Source organism: Pimephales promelas, chromosome 17 (genome assembly GCF_988280905.1).
Source record: "Pimephales promelas chromosome 17, fPimPro1.hap1.1, whole genome shotgun sequence".
NCBI lineage: Eukaryota > Metazoa > Chordata > Actinopteri > Cypriniformes > Leuciscidae > Pimephales > Pimephales promelas.
The window spans coordinates 8,729,609-8,747,613 of NC_142785.1; the positions used below are offsets into that span (position 1 = coordinate 8,729,609).

General features: G+C 39.2%; 1 protein-coding gene across 2 annotated transcripts in view; it reads left to right on the top strand.

Annotated features, from left to right (window-relative positions):
* hectd2 (HECT domain containing 2) overlaps positions 1 to 15,782 on the top strand; it is a 30,850-nt gene extending 15,068 nt beyond the window's left edge. For both annotated transcript variants that reach the window (XM_039674482.2, XM_039674483.2), the window contains exons 15-21: positions 566 to 724; positions 2,629 to 2,703; positions 2,855 to 2,942; positions 3,057 to 3,163; positions 15,102 to 15,217; positions 15,306 to 15,449; positions 15,533 to 15,782. In XM_039674482.2, the coding sequence (XP_039530416.2) occupies positions 566 to 724; positions 2,629 to 2,703; positions 2,855 to 2,942; positions 3,057 to 3,163; positions 15,102 to 15,217; positions 15,306 to 15,449; positions 15,533 to 15,653 (810 nt within the window). In that variant the 3' untranslated portion in view covers positions 15,654 to 15,782. The remainder of the gene's footprint in view (positions 1 to 565; positions 725 to 2,628; positions 2,704 to 2,854; positions 2,943 to 3,056; positions 3,164 to 15,101; positions 15,218 to 15,305; positions 15,450 to 15,532) is intronic.
* The last annotated feature ends 2,223 nt before the right edge of the window (positions 15,783 to 18,005 follow it).

Genomic DNA, 18,005 nt, shown 5'->3' on the forward strand with positions numbered 1-18,005 from the left:
TCATTATTATCATCTGTTGAAAAAAAATTGTGCTGCTTATTTTTTTTGTCAAAACCATGAACTTTTTTTCATAATTCGTTATAAAATATAAAGTTCGAAAAACAGAAATAGAAATCTTTCATAACCTTATAAATGTATTCACTGTCACTTTTAATCAATTTAATGTAATCCTTGTGCAAATAAGTATTACTTTCTTTAAAAAAAAAAATAAATAAAAAAAAAGCAATTACTAATCCCAAACTTTTGAATGGTTGTGTAGTTTGATAGGCTAATTTAAAAAATGTGCATTTTTGTATATTTTATTTTTTAAACATTTATTTAATTGTTAAAACTCTTAAAAAAAGCTTTGCAACCATTAAATATTTGCTTGGTTATGACTAAAGCTCACTTGATCTTGATTTAGATACAACTATGGAAAGTAAACTGCTAAAGGTGCCTACATACTAGACAGACAGCGTTGACTTTGGTTTCGGACGCAGCCATTGTGTAACAGAAGGCTATGCAAGTAGGTATGTGTCAGATCTGTGAATCTCTCCAGCTGTGTGCACTTAACCCTATCTGTCAGCTTATGGGCTTGGCTGTATATAACAGCATCACACTGGACATCCGCTTTCCCCCCTGTGTCTACAAGAAGCTGCTGACCCCGCCCGTTGTGCCGTGTGACCTCGACACCCCCGTTGGCATGGCAACCCTCACCCTGGAGGACCTCCAGCAGATTATGCCTGTATGTATACAAGCTGTGACACACATCATGGCATAATATTCTAACCAGTCCAATCCTGATGAACACAGAGTTTGTAAGTCACTAGTGTGAACCACCAGATGTCATTGTGCAGTGTCACACATTATATTCCAATATGAAATATTCTACAGCCCATATAATTGCTTATATGCTCTATTTAGGTTGTTTCTCATTACATGGTGACATTGAGCTAGCTCAGCCATGTATAAACAGTGTAATTGGCTGACAGAATAGTCACTGGAAGCAGAAATAGCATTTGCGTTATCGTTTGCACTTCCAGGGTGTCACCCAGCCATTACAGGCTCACACACGCCTGTTGTCTCCTGGATGCGACTAGTAAGCCTCAGATGATGCATTGTTTGGTAATAGCACTCTGTTGGCTTTCTTTTAGTTATGCCTGTTTTGTGATTCTCACAACACCCTTTGAAGTGTCATGATTTTATTTTATTTTGAACTCCTTAATCCTTCACATGCTAGTTTACCATGTCTTGTTTCTAATTTAGCAAAATATCAAGTACACAATTTCCAATTACAGATACTTGTACTGTTAATTATGAACAAGCTAGCAAACAAAGTCGTCTGTATGTATACAAGTCTGATTTTAATTACGAAAGTTTGGGACGTTTCGTTATTAAAATCAGACCTACTGAACGTACTGAATGTTTTTCAGTAAGGGCATTAAAGCTGTTCTTTTAAAGAATACTGAATCCTGAAAAAAAAAAAAATGTATCATGGTTTCGAAAAAAATATTAAGCAGCACAATAGTTTTTTTACATTTATATTAATAAGAATTTTTTGTTATAATTCAAGTATTAATTCAAACACTTAAGAAATCCAAATCAGCACACAGTACATGAAGAATCTCGTCACTCCTGGAATAATGATGATGTGCAGTTTTTGCTATCACAGGAATAAATTACATTTTTAAATTGATTAATGTAGTTATTTCACTATGCTACTGTTTTTGCTGTATTTTTGATTAGATAATTGCAGCCTTGGTGAGCATAAGATACTTTTCTTTCAAAAACATTAAATATTCTTAGCAACTCCAAAATTTTGAACAGTAGGGTATTCACTTATTTTCCCAAATGGTAAAATGGTATATTATTAGACTTAGTAAGTTTTAAATTCCTTCAATTAGAAACGCATGGGGTAATCATGACTGAATGGTTCCTGTGTACTACAAAGCTAATTTGTTTTCTTTTGAGACATAATGATATGCTTGTTCAGATTCAGCCATTGCCTCCCCTGTGTCCAGCAGAGGGCGCCCAATATTAGCTATTTCTTCTGAAGCAACAATCTTTGCCATTATACAGACTAGTCTGTATACTGAAAGATAATGTACAAGAAGTTGATTGTATTTTGAAAAACTAGTTAAGCTCCTCTTTCTTATTGATTTCCCTTCACTCATGTTACTGCAAAGTCAGATTTAATTGAGCCAGATGTTCTGTTTTAACAGTCTCTGGCTTCCTCCAAACTTACATAACTGCCTACGGGCGTTGTTTGCTTCCTTGTTTCAAAATTTTTCCAAAGGTAATGTGAACGTGGAACCTCTGAAGCTACTTTCTTAAAAAAGAAAGCTACTGGTACTTTCTAATCGCTACATTCTTTCATCTGCTATTACCAGTACTATTTTATTAGCTACACTGACTTTGAACTAAAATGAAGTGCAGCCCTTTTACATAAGATTAAATGCTCACACGGTCACAGATACTTCACATAATGTTACATATGTTGAGACATTATCAACTCCATTGTATTTTCAATGCAGTTTTTTATGATTTGTATTGAAAAGTGTTCCTTCCTCTGCAAAGGAGAAAAACAGATATAAAACGTTGCAAATTCAGAATATTTGTCTAATGTACATGCTTGTGTGTACATTTCAGGATCTTGCTCATGGGCTTGGGGAACTCCTTACCTATGAAGGAAACGTTGAAGAGGACTTTTACACCACGTTTCAGGTAAACTTGACCGGTACAATCAGGATGTTTGCTCTTAGACTTTTCTCTCATTCCATGGTATCTAATAGATAAGCATGTTTGTCCGATTGATCTAGATGATCAATTATACAGGTAATGGACGCAGAGGTCATTTCTATGCATTTTCCTCTAGGTTTTTCAGGAAGAACTTGGAGTGGTCAAGTCATATAATCTGAAACCAGGAGGGGACAAGATTCCTGTTACCAACCTAAACAGAAAAGGTGAGAGAGTCTCCACTCTGCTTATGTGCATGACTGTGTTTTCGCTTTGAAACATGAATTGCCTCATTGTCTTATTCCCGCTACTGAAGGACTGATCTGTTTGTCCCTGCACAGAATACATCCAGCTCTACATTGATTTCCTACTGAATAAGTCCATCTACAGGCAGTTTGCTGCTTTCTATCATGGTTTTCACAGCGTTTGTGCCTCAAATGCCCTAATGGTAAGTTTGCTGTTAGTTTGTTAAAATTCTCATTGCATGGTAAATGATTAAGAAATTCTGAGGAGAATACTCTATGGAAGCAAGTGAGTAGAAGCCAAGAAACAGCTCGACATTTCACAACTAATAATTTTTACCAAAGCAAGCTCTGCAATATTCTACCAGTGGCTCTTAGACAGAGAGAGTTTCAGGGGCAGGAGAGAGGGCAGGGTCTGTGGGCTGTTTGTGTGTGTGTGTGAAGGCTGCATCTGTGTATGGGCCATCCCTTCCCCCTCTGTTGGAATGGTGCCCTGTAACCAGGCCTGCTTTGTTTGTTCAGTCTCCATACCATATCCAGGCTCTTCTGCTACTGGCTAGGAGAGACCTCAGAATTCAAGGTCATATAGAATGAATACATAGAGACTTCTAGAAAAATGCAAGTCTCTTCCTCTGCTTAGCATGTCAATTGGAATCTGAACAAAGGCGCAGTTTCTTGCAGAATTTACACTGCTCATGAGTATGTCACTTAAGAGTCTAAATGAACTGGCTAGTTTAGGAGATTTCTTTTTTCTTTTTTTTTCATATATCGTTTTTAATACATTTCATATAATTGAACCAAATATTATTATTGAAATTACTAATAAGTAACTCCAAAGTAGTCTGTAAGAAAATACAGTATGATTAATAAAATATGAACATATAATAAAACATATTTTATAAGTATACCAATTAATTATAGTATTAATAATAATAAATAGTTGTTATTACTATTATTTACTAATTATTAACATATTACATATGAATTCATTTAGAACAAAGCAATAATAATAGAAACAATTATAGATTACAAAATGAGATATACTTGAAGAAATAGAATTCTATTCAAATCAGAATATCAGTTTCAATTTATATCTTGCCTGAAAAATATCCAGTACTATTTAAAGAGAACAAAACTGATATAAATTATGGACTTCCTTAGCTCTTTAGACGCTTTGGGACTTTTTTTTCATGCCAAGCTGTTGTATGGTGATTTTATTGTGATATATTGATAACAATGATTTGTATTAGCAGAATTTGAAGTTGTTTTGTTGATGCTTTGCATGTTGGCACTAGTTGACATTCCCTGCAGTTTGCTGAGTTAATAGTTCTTAATTAAAATCCCTGTGTCTTAATGCATGTTAAAGGAGTGTGATTCAAACTGTGCCCTGGAATAGTTTGCATAAGAATACACATCTACCAATACACATTTTCTTTCTTATTGCAAAACTTTCTTTTATGAAAACAACACTTAATTGAACCCTAAAACTACAGATTTAGTGATCTACAGATTTAAACTTAGTTTAGTGTTCAGGATGAAGTGTATTTGTTGGATATTTTTCTCTATGCACCAGGGCAAATAATAAATTGCACGTATGTTTATCTTGGTGATGATTCAGCCTCGATTTAGACTTCCCAATATGGTGCTACCCCAGACTGCTCTTTTGATCAAGAGATGCACACAGAAAAAAAAGAAGAGGGATAGTTATTTCTTCAGCCCATTTAAAGAAATGTTCAGCCTGTGAATCATTTGTTTCTCTCAGGGTTCACTGAACTGCACAATCACTGGTTGCTTTGCTCAGTATGTTTTCTCTCTGTATGTTGTAGGATCAGCTGTACATGTGTCTAGTTGGCTAACAGTGTTATGGTGGTAACATAGTGTAGCAATGAGAAGAAATAAACATGATTTCAGACCTCCTCTGGCCTGATTCCACTAGCCATGATCAACTTTAGACCCTCCCTGTCTTTAGTGATTACGCAACAGTTGACTGTGTCCCTGGCTGCTTATGTAAGAGGCTCTGTAACGGTAATATCTGACTTGCTGGTCCTAGTGTGGTGTGAGGCGGGGAGGGCTGACGTGAAGGGGTTGGGTAGGGGAAGGACGTGGCAGATTGGTTTGGACCATTGCTACCTATTTTGTGGCTTAAAGACCTATCTTTATCTTTCTTTCTGTCTTTCTTTCACACTGTATGTCTGTTTCTCAACACACTGCACAGCACAGTCTAAATATGTGCAGGGTGTGGCATTAGAAAGGGATTCATGTTAATACCAATACAGAGTAATTGTACTTTACATTTATTTAATTTTAATTTACTGTTTTTCTTTATGGTGTGTGTGTATGAAATGTGTGATGAAAACTCAAATGCAAAACAGTGTTTAATATGCAGATTTGCAGTTTCTTTACTTAATGTTTTTTTCCTCTAAGGCATTTTTCCTAGCCTGATTTTAGCTTCTGATTTGAACGCTCTGTTTGAAGTAGCGTGTCTGCTGTGGGAATCAGTGTAACTGATTGGCTAACATGCTTGCATATGAAATTGCTACATATTACATGTGAAACTCTCTCGAATACTATTACTACAGCTATTATACGTTTTTACTATTATAGCTATTGAGATTAACGAATCGTGAGAAGATTTTGAAGTATTTAGATCTATTCCCATCACTTAAAATGTTGCTGTGATGAGCATTGAGTAAGCAGAGGACAGTCTGTTGATCGCGAGAATGAAGGTCTTATCATTGTAAGTAACCCAGTTTCTGCTCTCTCTAATGCTTTCACCAATGCAGACACGCTGATATACATACAGTAAGAACGTCGTTGTGCAGTGTGCGTCATTGATTTCATAACGAGTTGTCCAGATAAACTTGCGCTGTGTGGAAAGATTGTTCTTTGATCGCTTTCTGTATAGTTTGATCACAATTTAAATAAGATTATTTTCATCCTACTAAAAGAAATGATGTTGATATAAGTTGATATTTTAGTCACTGGCTTGACTTATGCATAAACAGTATTATTGAACGATTTTGATAGAAAGATTAACTTACCTGTCTGAACTTGAACAATAGGCTACACATCAGAAATTGTTGCTGGGTAGCTCGATCAATTTATTTTCAGACGTTCATCGAGGCCAGCTCTGTATTGGCCCAAGTTAAGGAAACAGTCATCGGTGGGGAAGTTGTGTTGGCGCATTTCCAGAGAAAATAAAATGAACCCATCGTCTCTTTAGAGGCTCGGATGAAGAAACTAAAAAATATGTTTGTGTTCATTTGTACATCCGAACACTGATCAACTGTCATGCTTCGCTCTTTTGCAAGACATGATATCTCTAGAGGAAAAACTAAAATCGCGCCTGTGTGTTCGTACTTCCTGTTCCTAGCTCATTTTATTATGGGCGGGCCAAATTCTCTGTGCGGGCAAAGCAGAGAAAGGGGACGTTACCTTTCCCCTGTATGACGTCAAATAGGGGAGATTCAAGATCAGCACGTCTGAACTGCAGAGAAGAGAAAAATAGCCAAAGCTCGGTTTACACCGATTGAAAATTCCAGACACGAGGGGACTAAATACAGGCTAGCGGAACTAATATTAATGTTATTTCATGTCAGGGGACCTTTAATAAATTAACATTTATTTTGTTGAACATTTTAATTTGGTTTATTTTGTCATGTCTTGCTGATTTTCAGCATCTAGCATGACTTTTTAAGTTCCTGTGCCAAATTAAAATTGTAACAATAAACAATGCAAATGCTAGAATGCATAAATTGGTGAGTTGGTGTGTACTTGTAGGATAATTTATTAAAGGGTTAGTTCACCCAAAAATAAAAATAATGTCATTAATGACTCGCACTCCCTAAGGTCCCTAAGACCTCTGTTCATCTTCGGAACACAACTGAAGATATTTTAGATTTTGTTCAAGAGTTTTCTGTCCCTCCATTGTAAATGTGTAAGGTGCCTATCTTTGTCCAGAAAGGAAATACAGACATCATCAAAGTAGTCCATGTGACATCAGTGGGTTTGTTTTTGAGCAAATGTTTTTAAGCATCGGAAATACATTTTGGTCCAAAAATAACAAAAACCATGACTTTAAAACATTGTATTCTCTTCCACTTCTGCATTCACGAGTCCGCAGTGATGATGGTGACATGTTCACTGATTACCAGATAACACGTCAGCAGCGTCTTACGTCACCAGCGTCACTGCGGACATAACCGAAAGACAGTACAATGTTTAATAAAGTCGTACTTTTTGTTGTTTTTGGACCAAAATGTATTTTCAATGCTTCAAAACATTTTAACTAACCCACTGATGTCACATGTATTACTTTGATGATGTCTTTATTTCCTTTCTGGGTGAAAGGAAATACAACAATACAACATGCGCGAGAACTGAGACGAGGACGGTCTTCTCCTTCGACTACTTTTTGTTACCGGCTGCTCCGCTTAGGAGTATTACCTACCGTATAAAATGATGATCCATGTATAAGGCGCTCCGGATTATAAGGAACACTGTCGTTTTTTTTAGAAGATTAAAGGCTTTTAAGTGCACCTTGTAGTGCGGAAAATACGCTAATTGAAAAGCGTATGTACAGCGCGCATCTTCCTCTGCTTGTAAACAGAAAGTTTTGCGCTTCCAGCTATATCAGCATAGACATCGTATTAGGTCTCTATGATATCTATGTATATCAGCACATCATCTTTTACGGTAGGTGGCGGTAATACTCCTAAGCAGAGCAGCCGGTAACAAAAAGTAGTCGAAGGAGAAGAACGTCCTCGTCTCAGTTCTCGCGCATGCGCCCACAAGGAAGTAATAGAATAGTCGAATTAAGTCGCTATTTATGTTTTTTTCGCACAAAAAGTAGTCTCGTCGCTTGATAAACTTATAGTTGAGCCGCTGTAGGCACATGGAATATTTAAACCTTTTCTTTAATGACTTTATGGGCCGTCAAGAGCCAGTCCCTTAGGCATCCTATGTAGGACTGATCCAGCTCTCAGATTCAATCAAAAATATCTTTATTTGTGTTCCGAAGATGAACGAAGGTCTTACAACGAATGGCAAAGAAATGCCATGGGTCTGCGGATTTTACATAGCGTAACTCCACCCAACCTCGTGGGTATATAAGGAAGTATGCTGGCAACATGCAGAAATGTTTTCACTTCGGAGCCAAGTGTATCACTTCACTTCACAAACCATCCTGAGATCGACTTCATCTCAACTCTCTTCGAGACGACCTTCTCTCCAGGTGTTGGTGTGACGGCAAGTTCCAGCAAGCGCACATTCCCTGCTGATCTGTGCAGTGATCTGTCTGAGTGTGTTTTCCCTGGTTGCTTCAACACTCTGCAGAGTTTTTTCCTCTCACAAAAGAGCTTGCGCATGGCACATCTTTTCAAAGTACATTTAACCCGTGCATTCTGGTTGCGGTTGGCAAGTTTCTGAGTTTGATGGGCACAATCGCTGTCATGCGTGTTTGGGCATAGATCATGCTAAGACAGCATTTTTAGATGATTCATGTTCTCACTGCGGGAACATGACCAACACAGCACTTCAGTCGAGACTCGATGACCTCGTCAGGGGGAGAGTCCCCTCATCCACACCCCGATCTACCCCCTCCACGAGAGGTGGTACTTCGGCTGGTGGCCAGGGGGACCTGAGTAGTGATGCCATGATTAGTCGACGCAATCGACCATGCAAATTAGTCGATGGCAATTTTTTTAGTCTTTAAAATTGACAGCCAATTTATTTTTGGTCTCCCGTCTCTAACGGCTCGCTGTAATTTACCTCTACACACCAGTCTGTGCGTTGTGCGCACCCTGCTGGTTAATAGGTGGTTTGCAGTCACGTGATTGTGTTGACGCGCGGAATGCAGATGGAGGGCAATGAGTGAAGAGCGCAATGGACAAGATGGAGGAAAATCTGTACTGTACTACTTTAGACGCTCTTACAAGAGAAATATATAAACAGAAACGTTGGACGTGATCCTCACGTTATGAAGAGGACCGATTTGCAACTGAATTGAGAGATTTGCCTGCCATCGAGGCTGTAGATATCAGCGACTAACTCGTCTTACAGACATACTTTGACTTTACAATGTTCAGAAACTGGTATGTTACACAAACAGCCACATAAGTGTATGTAAACACCTGAATATTGTAATTATAAGCCATAATAATGTATTAACCCACATTTGACGAAGTGATCACTGCACACACACAGGCATTTTCCCATTCGGCTCCTCCCGACCGCAGACGTAGGTTTGCAAGGCATTTTTCCCGGTGTTTTTCTGTCAATTTCTTGTATTTTTCCCCCCTTATGAACAACAACTTTGGGCACACGATAAAAACTCCTCGTGGTTTGATCGATTTGAGCAACCATAAACGACGCAAAACATAGGCATTTTGAGTGTGTTATAGTATAGAAAATTACTTCCTGCCCTCCATCTGCATTTCGCGCCATGGCAACGCGGTGGCGTGACGTCACGTGAAAACAAGCTATATGCTATCCTCTTCCTTCCCCCTCCCCTGCCTTCACTGCTTTGATATGAAAAATTGCGGAGGCAGGTGACGGTGCTTTCACTCTGGGCTCGTTTGCTGCGGTCCTAGCCCGAGCACGATTGTTCCTGGTGCCACTAAACCCTGGTGGATTTGTGTGCATATTACACATCTTGCACGGCGCATGATAGAAAACAGAAAGCGGGTCAATATTATTTTCTTTTTTAAAGGGCACCTATTCTGGAAAATTCACTTTTACATGGTGTTTGAACATAAATGTGTGTGAGCAGTGTGTGAGCAAAACCACCCAAAAATGATAAAAATCAACCCAGTGTTTTTTTTAATCATCTGCACTGTCTCAGAACAAGCTGTTCTAAGATACAGCGCTTTGTGACGTAGAATTGAGCAAGGGGTTTGATTGACAGTGTGGTTGTGGCATAGACCCCGCCCTCAGTGATCTGTACAGCATCCTCCCATAGCATCCTCCATTGTTTCAACGACAGCCGGTAATGTCTTTTGGAAACATAAATGTTCTGTCGTGGGTTAATCCTGTTATTGTGGCTTAAAAGTTAATCCTCAAGTGTGGATCGTCGTCTACTGTTTGCGATCCACAGTCACCTCCAGTAACAGTAATTCATGATTTTTGAGCAAATAGTCTTTTCAGTCAATGTCAGCCAATTCAACAACGTCATCATAGGATGTCTGTGTATATATTGTAAACCTTGTTTGTATAGTGTGTAACCACACGTTTATAAATATATATATTTTTACAGATATTCTATTAAAAACTGCATATGTTGTTGTTCTGTAAGTTAGCCATCTTCTCACATTTGCCACAGAAGCACCTGTATGACAAGTAAACATGACGCAACAGGTCCCTTGCATAAATGTAATTTTGCTTGTACGTAGCAAACTTTATCACAGAATGTGTATGTAGTTTCAAAAAATTGCGCCAGCGTTAGTGTTTGTGCGTCTGTGTGTGTGTGTGTGTGTGTGTGTGTTGCACATGCCCATCATTTCAAAGGGGACGCGATTACAACGCTGTAAGTACATAAATGTATCAAATAACCATACCAAGACGTACTGGTCCATTCTCATGTGTGTTTATTCTGCCGGAGTCTCTTCGTACTATTTATATATTTCGATTCAAATGTACGCTGAATGACATTCAAAACAGCGGTTTCTCTCACTCTCTCAGTACCGACTGCCAAAGGTATCAAGTTATGGCCTCATCCAAAGGCAGGGTGGGGATATGCAGCTCATTTGCATTTAAGGTGGTATACCCCCGAAACAGCTCATTTTTAAGCAGGCCCCAAAATGACATTTTCAAATGGTTATAATAAATTAACTGTGGGGTATTTTGAGCTGAAACTTCACAAATACATTCTGGGGACACCCGAGACCAATATTACATCTTGTAAAAAGGGGCATAATAGGTGTCCTTTAAATGAATTATGTGCTATTATGCACAGCTGACTGAACAACACAGGTACGTGTGTCGCATAAAGTGGCCTTCTGCTGCTTGCAAACTGACTCTTTTGAGGAGTCAGTGGATTTGTACATTTGTTTCCCTGATTCCACACGCTATGTGCGAATACACTGCTTGACTCTTGCTTGTATCCAAGGTAAATCCTCAGCCCTATCATCCCTTCCATGTCTTTTATTTAACCAAATACATCATAATCACATTCATGCGAACCGTGGCACGGGCCTGCCATGCACGCAAGTGTAAATGCGAGGTGCATAGCAGCGTGCCTGCCTGCTTTCAGCACGATTCATTACAAGGCAGATCTAAGCGTAGTTGGCTAGTCCAGGCTCTTTCAATTCCAAATTATTTGTATTGTGCTTTTCACAATTAATATTGTTTCAAAGCAGGTTTAAAGAAAATGCACTTTATAATTTAGAGTGATGTTATCAGTTATGCATTTCAGAAATGTACATAACGTAAAACTTGAGTCCGAAATAGACGCCTGTCTCTTTTACACGCCTGGTGTGGCTGCAGGTTTGGGTAAATAAAGGCCAGTCTCAAATAGAGGCCGGGCCTGTTTTTTTTTTTAGTTTGGTGGCCACAAAAGCAAATTTCTGTCCCACCAAAGCCTATTTTGATTGGCCAGTGATGTTGAAAAAAGACTTGCTGTGCTTGACTGGGCACGTTGAGGAGAGAGAGAGAGAGAGAGAGAGAGAGAGAGAGAGAGAGCGAGAGCGAGAGCGCCTCGGTCGCGCTCGCACACTCTCACGTCTTCAAACAACATGAGCATTGTCTTGCTCTCATTCCCTCACACATATTAAACAAAATCAATTGACATGATAGTAAAAGGTGTCCAGAAAGGAAAGTATTTGGAGATTTTTAGAGATTAGAGACTCTATGAACAACATCTCAACACTAATTTATAAACGCCTGTCTCATATAGACTCCTGTCTCAAATACAAGCCGGTGCATTTTGACAATTTGGCAAAATAAAAGCTAGGGCTATTATTTGAAGTTTTACGGTATAAAAATGTGTACAGTAAGCTAATAATGTGTTAATTTAAGGCAGAACAAAGAGCTAATTTAAATAATGAATACATGTTTAGGACATGATTTGGACTGACTAATATGGTAGAGCCTAATGGAAATGCAGATACTTTTTCTAAAATTGTTAATACATAATGTTTTTCAACAGGTGACATTTTATAGTTTGGCCCTTCAGTTGAGTTAAAAATTAAATGCACACAACGAAATGACAAACAAAGTTTTTTGTTTTTTTATATTAGTTGTTTAGACTAGTCGACTAATCGAAAAATTTGTCGAAAGATTAGTCGTTAGAAAATAAGTCGTTAGTGGCAGCACTAGACCTGAGGGTGTCAGTGTGGAATCAAGCACTACCGATTCATCCTCGGCCCACACCCCCCTCTCCAGTTTTGCAACCCGTGAGCATTCCGACTGCCCCCACACTCAGATGCTTTACACTGCACCACCGAGGGTACATCTGTGGTTCGCATGACCCCACTGACACAGTCCTTGGGAGCCTGGCTAGAACTCCCCAACTTGTCCCGCTGGGTCGTGAGGACCATCAGGCTAACTTGTACTTCTCGCAATAGCTCCTCCCTGGCCAAGTCCTCTGAGATAGGACCTCCTTTCTCAGAGACGGGGGGAACCTATGGCACCCTCGTCCCGATATTTAGAACCTCCACTTTGGAACCTCCAGACATGTCTGCGTGTTGAAGTGGAACCTCTTCGTCAACTGGTGCTCTTCTCATGAGATGACCCCAGAAAATGCCCGATCAGTGTCATGCTTTCCTTCCTACAAGATGAGTTGGAGCGAAGGCTGTTTCCCTCCACCCTGAAAGTGTATGTTGCCACTTTTGCCACACATCATCACGCAGTCGAGGGTAAGTCTGTGGAAAAGCACGACCTGATCATCAGGTTCCTGAGGAGACTCGCCCTCCTCTCGTTCCCTTTTGGGACCTCTCAGTGGTTTTAACTGCTCTGCAGAGTGCTCCCTTTGTATAATCAGTCCAATAGAAAGAAGAAACGCCATAGGCGGGTGACGTCATCGACCAGGAAACTATAAAGCACACCTAAAAACTAGCGCTACCGTCTGTGCCTTCAGCAAGTGCTCCCTGTATACTGTCCCTGTCTATTTATTGTTTTCTTTCATTGCAAGCTCAATATTTCACAGAAAGATATATACAGTATATATATACAGTATACATACATATGTAGGCTTTCAAGTGGTGCGTTGTTCCCTGTCCTGTTTTATCACAGGTGGGGACACACATCAGCTTTGTACACGTGCTTCACGACGCAAACATGCAGGGGCATTCCCACAGAACTTAAGGGAACTTATATAAATTATATAACTTAATAGTTAAAATATTTTGGTGAGTGAAAAGTAATGTATAAAATGTTGTCATGACTTACTGATCAAATCGTTTTTTTTTTTTTACAGTTTACTGTTCAAATTGTTTTTTGAACGAGATTAATGTTTAGCAAGACATTAAATTGATCAAAAGACATTTAGAAAAGTTTTCTTTTTTAAATAATTGCTGCCTATTGTTTTTGTGGTAACTATTTTCAATATTGATACTAAACGAAATGTTTCTTGAGCGCGAAATCAGCATATTAGAATGATTTCTGAAGGATTATGCACACTAACTGTAACACTTAAGACTGGTGTAATAGCTTCTGAAAATGTAGCTTTACCATCACAGGAATAAATTAAATTTTAATATATATTAGTTTTAAGTTTTTTTTTTTTATTTTAATTTTTAATATATATATATATATATATAGTATTATAGTATTTTGCTACTGCTAAATAACTGTAATTAATGTTACTTATTGCTAATGTTCATGTTTATAACTGTACTATCAAGTGTTACCCATACCTTTTTGTTGCAATGTTTATTTGCAGATTGTGTGAAATTAAATGCATAATTTGTATACGCTATTTAAAGCCACACTGTGGAACTCTTCAACCTTTATAATATATTACCAAAACCCATTGAGATGGTAGATCGACTTACTGTACAATAGGTTGAATGTCGCTTCTACCGTATCCTGAAGGTGTCTGTATCGCTTTTACTAACACTTTGTAACTTCGGGTTTCGGGTAGGAACCCGAGCACAAAAAGAACTACAAAATTCGACCGCTTTACGGCATTCGTCACTTCCCCCACCACCCACAACTTCCTCAGATTCTGACGTTAGTGCTCAACTCGTGTTTGATTGCCGTCTGTATGTTTTCGTCATGGCCGAACAACAGCTACAAGGAAGAAGGCAACGGTTTTATCAGAGGAAACTTAAAAAAGAAAACGGGAGAGTGACAAATTAAAAGCCAGGTTGAGGATTAACACATTGGTCTAGCTTTCGCTTCGCTCGCTGGCGTGAGCTAAAGGAGGAGGAGGGGTGCTCGACCGATGCGGACACTTGCCTTTACACAAATGCCGTTTCCAAGGTAACCCAGATAAATTCATATAAGCAGTGTAGTATTTTCTGGTATTCCGGCCACAGCCGATGGTGTTATGAGTGTAATAAAATGCCCACAGCCCAGTGTTAATTTCTAAAAACACAGCTCAGTGCAGGGCTCGCACTAATAAAATCGACTCATGTCAAATATAACGTTACATTAAATGTAGTGAACGTGCCCACGACTGCGTAGTACCCACAAACACTAACGTGACACACCACATGTCCCACGTTTTTTCTGTAAAAATAAACCAACACACAACGTTACAGTCAGCTCTGGCCAACAGTGTTTTCAGTGCAGTGAATGTGTCTGCTGTGTGCCCGCTGTCCCGCGCCCACATTCACTCACAGACATGATAAGCTCCACGGAGCTCACCCTACTCGTTCTCTCTCAGTCGACTGCTATAAGGGAATCGAGCGAGGCAAGGCTGCCCACCTCAAACACTAAAGCACACACAATCTAAAGACACGGGAGGCTGACCGGTTGACTGTTTGTTGACTTTAATTTGCGACAGTGCTGCGGAGCTTGTGGCCTTTAGTGACGCTAGACGTGGAAGTCACAGGTCGAGCACCATCTGGTGGCCAAAAAGTTCCGCAGTGTGCCTTTAAATAAAATTTAAAAAAAATTATCCACAAAAATGCATCTAATTATGACTATGGAAGTAATATAAGGACTCATTAAAAAAAGGACTCATTAAATCTGTCATTTTTGTAGCTCTTGAGGCCAGAAGAGGTTGAGATCCTGGTTTGTGGAAGTCCTAATCTGGACATGGGCTCTCTGCAGCGAGTGGTGCAGTATGAGGGCTACAGTAAGACTGACCCCACCATCCGGTACATGTCTTGTATACAATTTGTTATAGTCATGCTTTCAAATGCATGTCTATTGGTAGAAAAGTGACTGTTCTCTTTGGTGTTGCAGGGCCTTCTGGGACGTGGTTCTGGCCTTTTCTTTGGAGCTGCAGAAGAAACTGCTCCACTTTACCACAGGAAGTGACCGCGTTCCTGTGGGGGGAATGGCCGACCTCAACTTCAAGATCTCCAAGATTGATGTCTCCACTGACTGGTAATCATCACAATGGCTGATTACAGTAAAACGACTGCATGCATGTTCATTCTCAACAGTTTATTTATTCATCTTCTTCGCAGGCTTCCAGTGTCGCATACATGCTTCAACCAGATTTGTCTACCTCCATACAAGAGCAAGAAAGAATTACGGCAAAAGTTGACTATAGCCATTTCAAATGCAGAGGGCTTCGGATTGGAGTAGATTATAGTTGTAGATCTGATAATCCAATTTATGACTGTATTCAGCCTGCATTCACTGAAAGATAATGGGCAATGATATTGATATATGATGATTAAAGGAGAAATGAAGCAGTGAATCAAGTTTACATGATTTACAAGATGGATTTCCAATATAATCAACAATTATATAAGGAACATTACAAATGTAAACATTTAGAAGAAAAAAAGGAAAAACTTTGTATCTTTCGCCGCCATTGTGCAGTTGACGTCACAGGGTTGGTTGGCTCAAGTTTAACAGGCTCTGGGCATTGAAAATCGCGACATCAAACTGTGTTTACACCAGTGTTTTCACCGCGAACGACTAATGTTAGGTACAGTTATTAGACAAAAAGTCGACGTCTCATGTTATATGTTGACAAACTGCACATAGAAACATTGTTCAAAGGGGAAATGAAACGTCCATATTTTCGCACTGGTAGTGCTAGTAGCTACAGCCTACATATACTAGGAAAAAGTGTCTCCGCTCTGACATCCTTCAGGGAAAGCATCGCCGCTTCCACACGTCTAACTCCCGGCACAGCATGGTAACGCGCCGGTGATGCAGAATTGACCACGCAATACATGCTCAAGATCAACCTCTTGACAGCAGATGGACTCTGACACGGACAAGTCCGCAGACAGACCCATCTCGACACGGAGGGCATCGCAGTACAACAGCCACACTGACACCTGGTTAGCATTGCAAACCCGCTCTTCGCCCCCAAACCACCACCGGCTGTTCTACATAGCAACGTAACTTACATGTTGTTGACGAGACGGGAATATGTGACCGCAAACATCGCGAACAATATTTCTATGTGCAGTTTGTCAACATATAACATTAGACTTTTTGTCTAATAACTGTACCTAACATTAGTCGTTCGCGGTCAAAACACTGGTATAAACACAGTTTGATGTCGCGATTTTCAATGCCCAGAGCCTGTTAAACTTGAGCCAACCAACCCCGTGACGTCAACTGCACAATGGCGGCGCCCTGGAGGTGAAAGATACAAAGTTTTTTCTTTTTTTCTTCTAAATGTTTACATTTGTAATGTTTCTCATATAATTGTTGATTATATTGGAAATCCATCTTGTAAATCATGTAAACTTGATTCACCGCTTCATTTCCCCTTTAACAGCCAACAGGGTTGTGCATCAACTAAATTTGGATTTTTGAATGATAGTGATCAATTCAGTTCACATTCACTCTCATGAAACTATTCATAGGAACATAACACACAGCAGTGATACTGCTGAAACTTTACATCTAGAGCTTACATTATGACATTGTGGAGTGTGTGTGTACAGTGTAGTATTTGTTGTGAACCAGGGTTCGATGATGAACCCAGTTAAGCTGTTCATCTTTAGTCGTTATGTAATTTAGACTCCTCGTTGCTGACTGCTTGAGTGAAGGACCGAACATTTTATATGGTATTAGAATATGTGGATTTTATGGATAATACAGTGTATATTTGTTCAAGAAGCTCAATTGTACTACAATATGAAATGAAAACTAAAATGTTTTAGGATTTTCTCTTCAACATGGCCCTGGTCTAATGTCCCATGCTCCTGTTGAAAGTAGGTCAGTAAGGGGCTTGGTCTCAGCTAAAATAGCCTGGCAAACAGGCTGTCAAACTTACCCAGCATTCTTAAAGAGACAGCGCTGTGTATCCAGGGTTACAGAAGCCCACAGTTAATAAAAGCTTCTGTGTGAAACATTCCTTAAATCAAGCATTTTCTGATGGGCTTTTAAATGTAGCTGTAAATAAACTTTAAACTTTTTAAGGAAAGGTTTGAGCTCAAATGTCACGGTTTTGCTGAGTGTAGTTTAGTAATTGTCGACAACCCTTTCTTAACCTCTCTTAGGCATGAAAGGAAGTTAGGTAATGTGATTTTTGTGTGTGTCAGTGAATGTTTCATGTTTTTTGGTTATTCTTTAAATAGTGGTTGACAGCAGTATTGGTCGCAACAACAAAAACATTATTTATTTTACAATTAATATTCTGCTTTGTGCCATCAGTTTCATGATTCATTTAGGACACAATCGGAGGTCTAGTGATACTGCAGCATGCTAGTAAATGGCCTCTAACTAGTGGGGTGTACATCAGTCACCCTACTTATCCTGGTTTGGCTTGCGTAATTGGATACTTGTAAGGGGTGTTTTTTTGCATATTTGTGGCTCATCATGTGATGTGATTTTCTTTTATGTATTTATATCGTCTGTCAGTCTGAATCACTCAAGTGTTAATGCTATGGTTTTATCTTCTCCAATGACTGAATACAAATGTATTTACCGTGTATTTATTTCAACTTTGCTCATTCATTTTTAATGAAT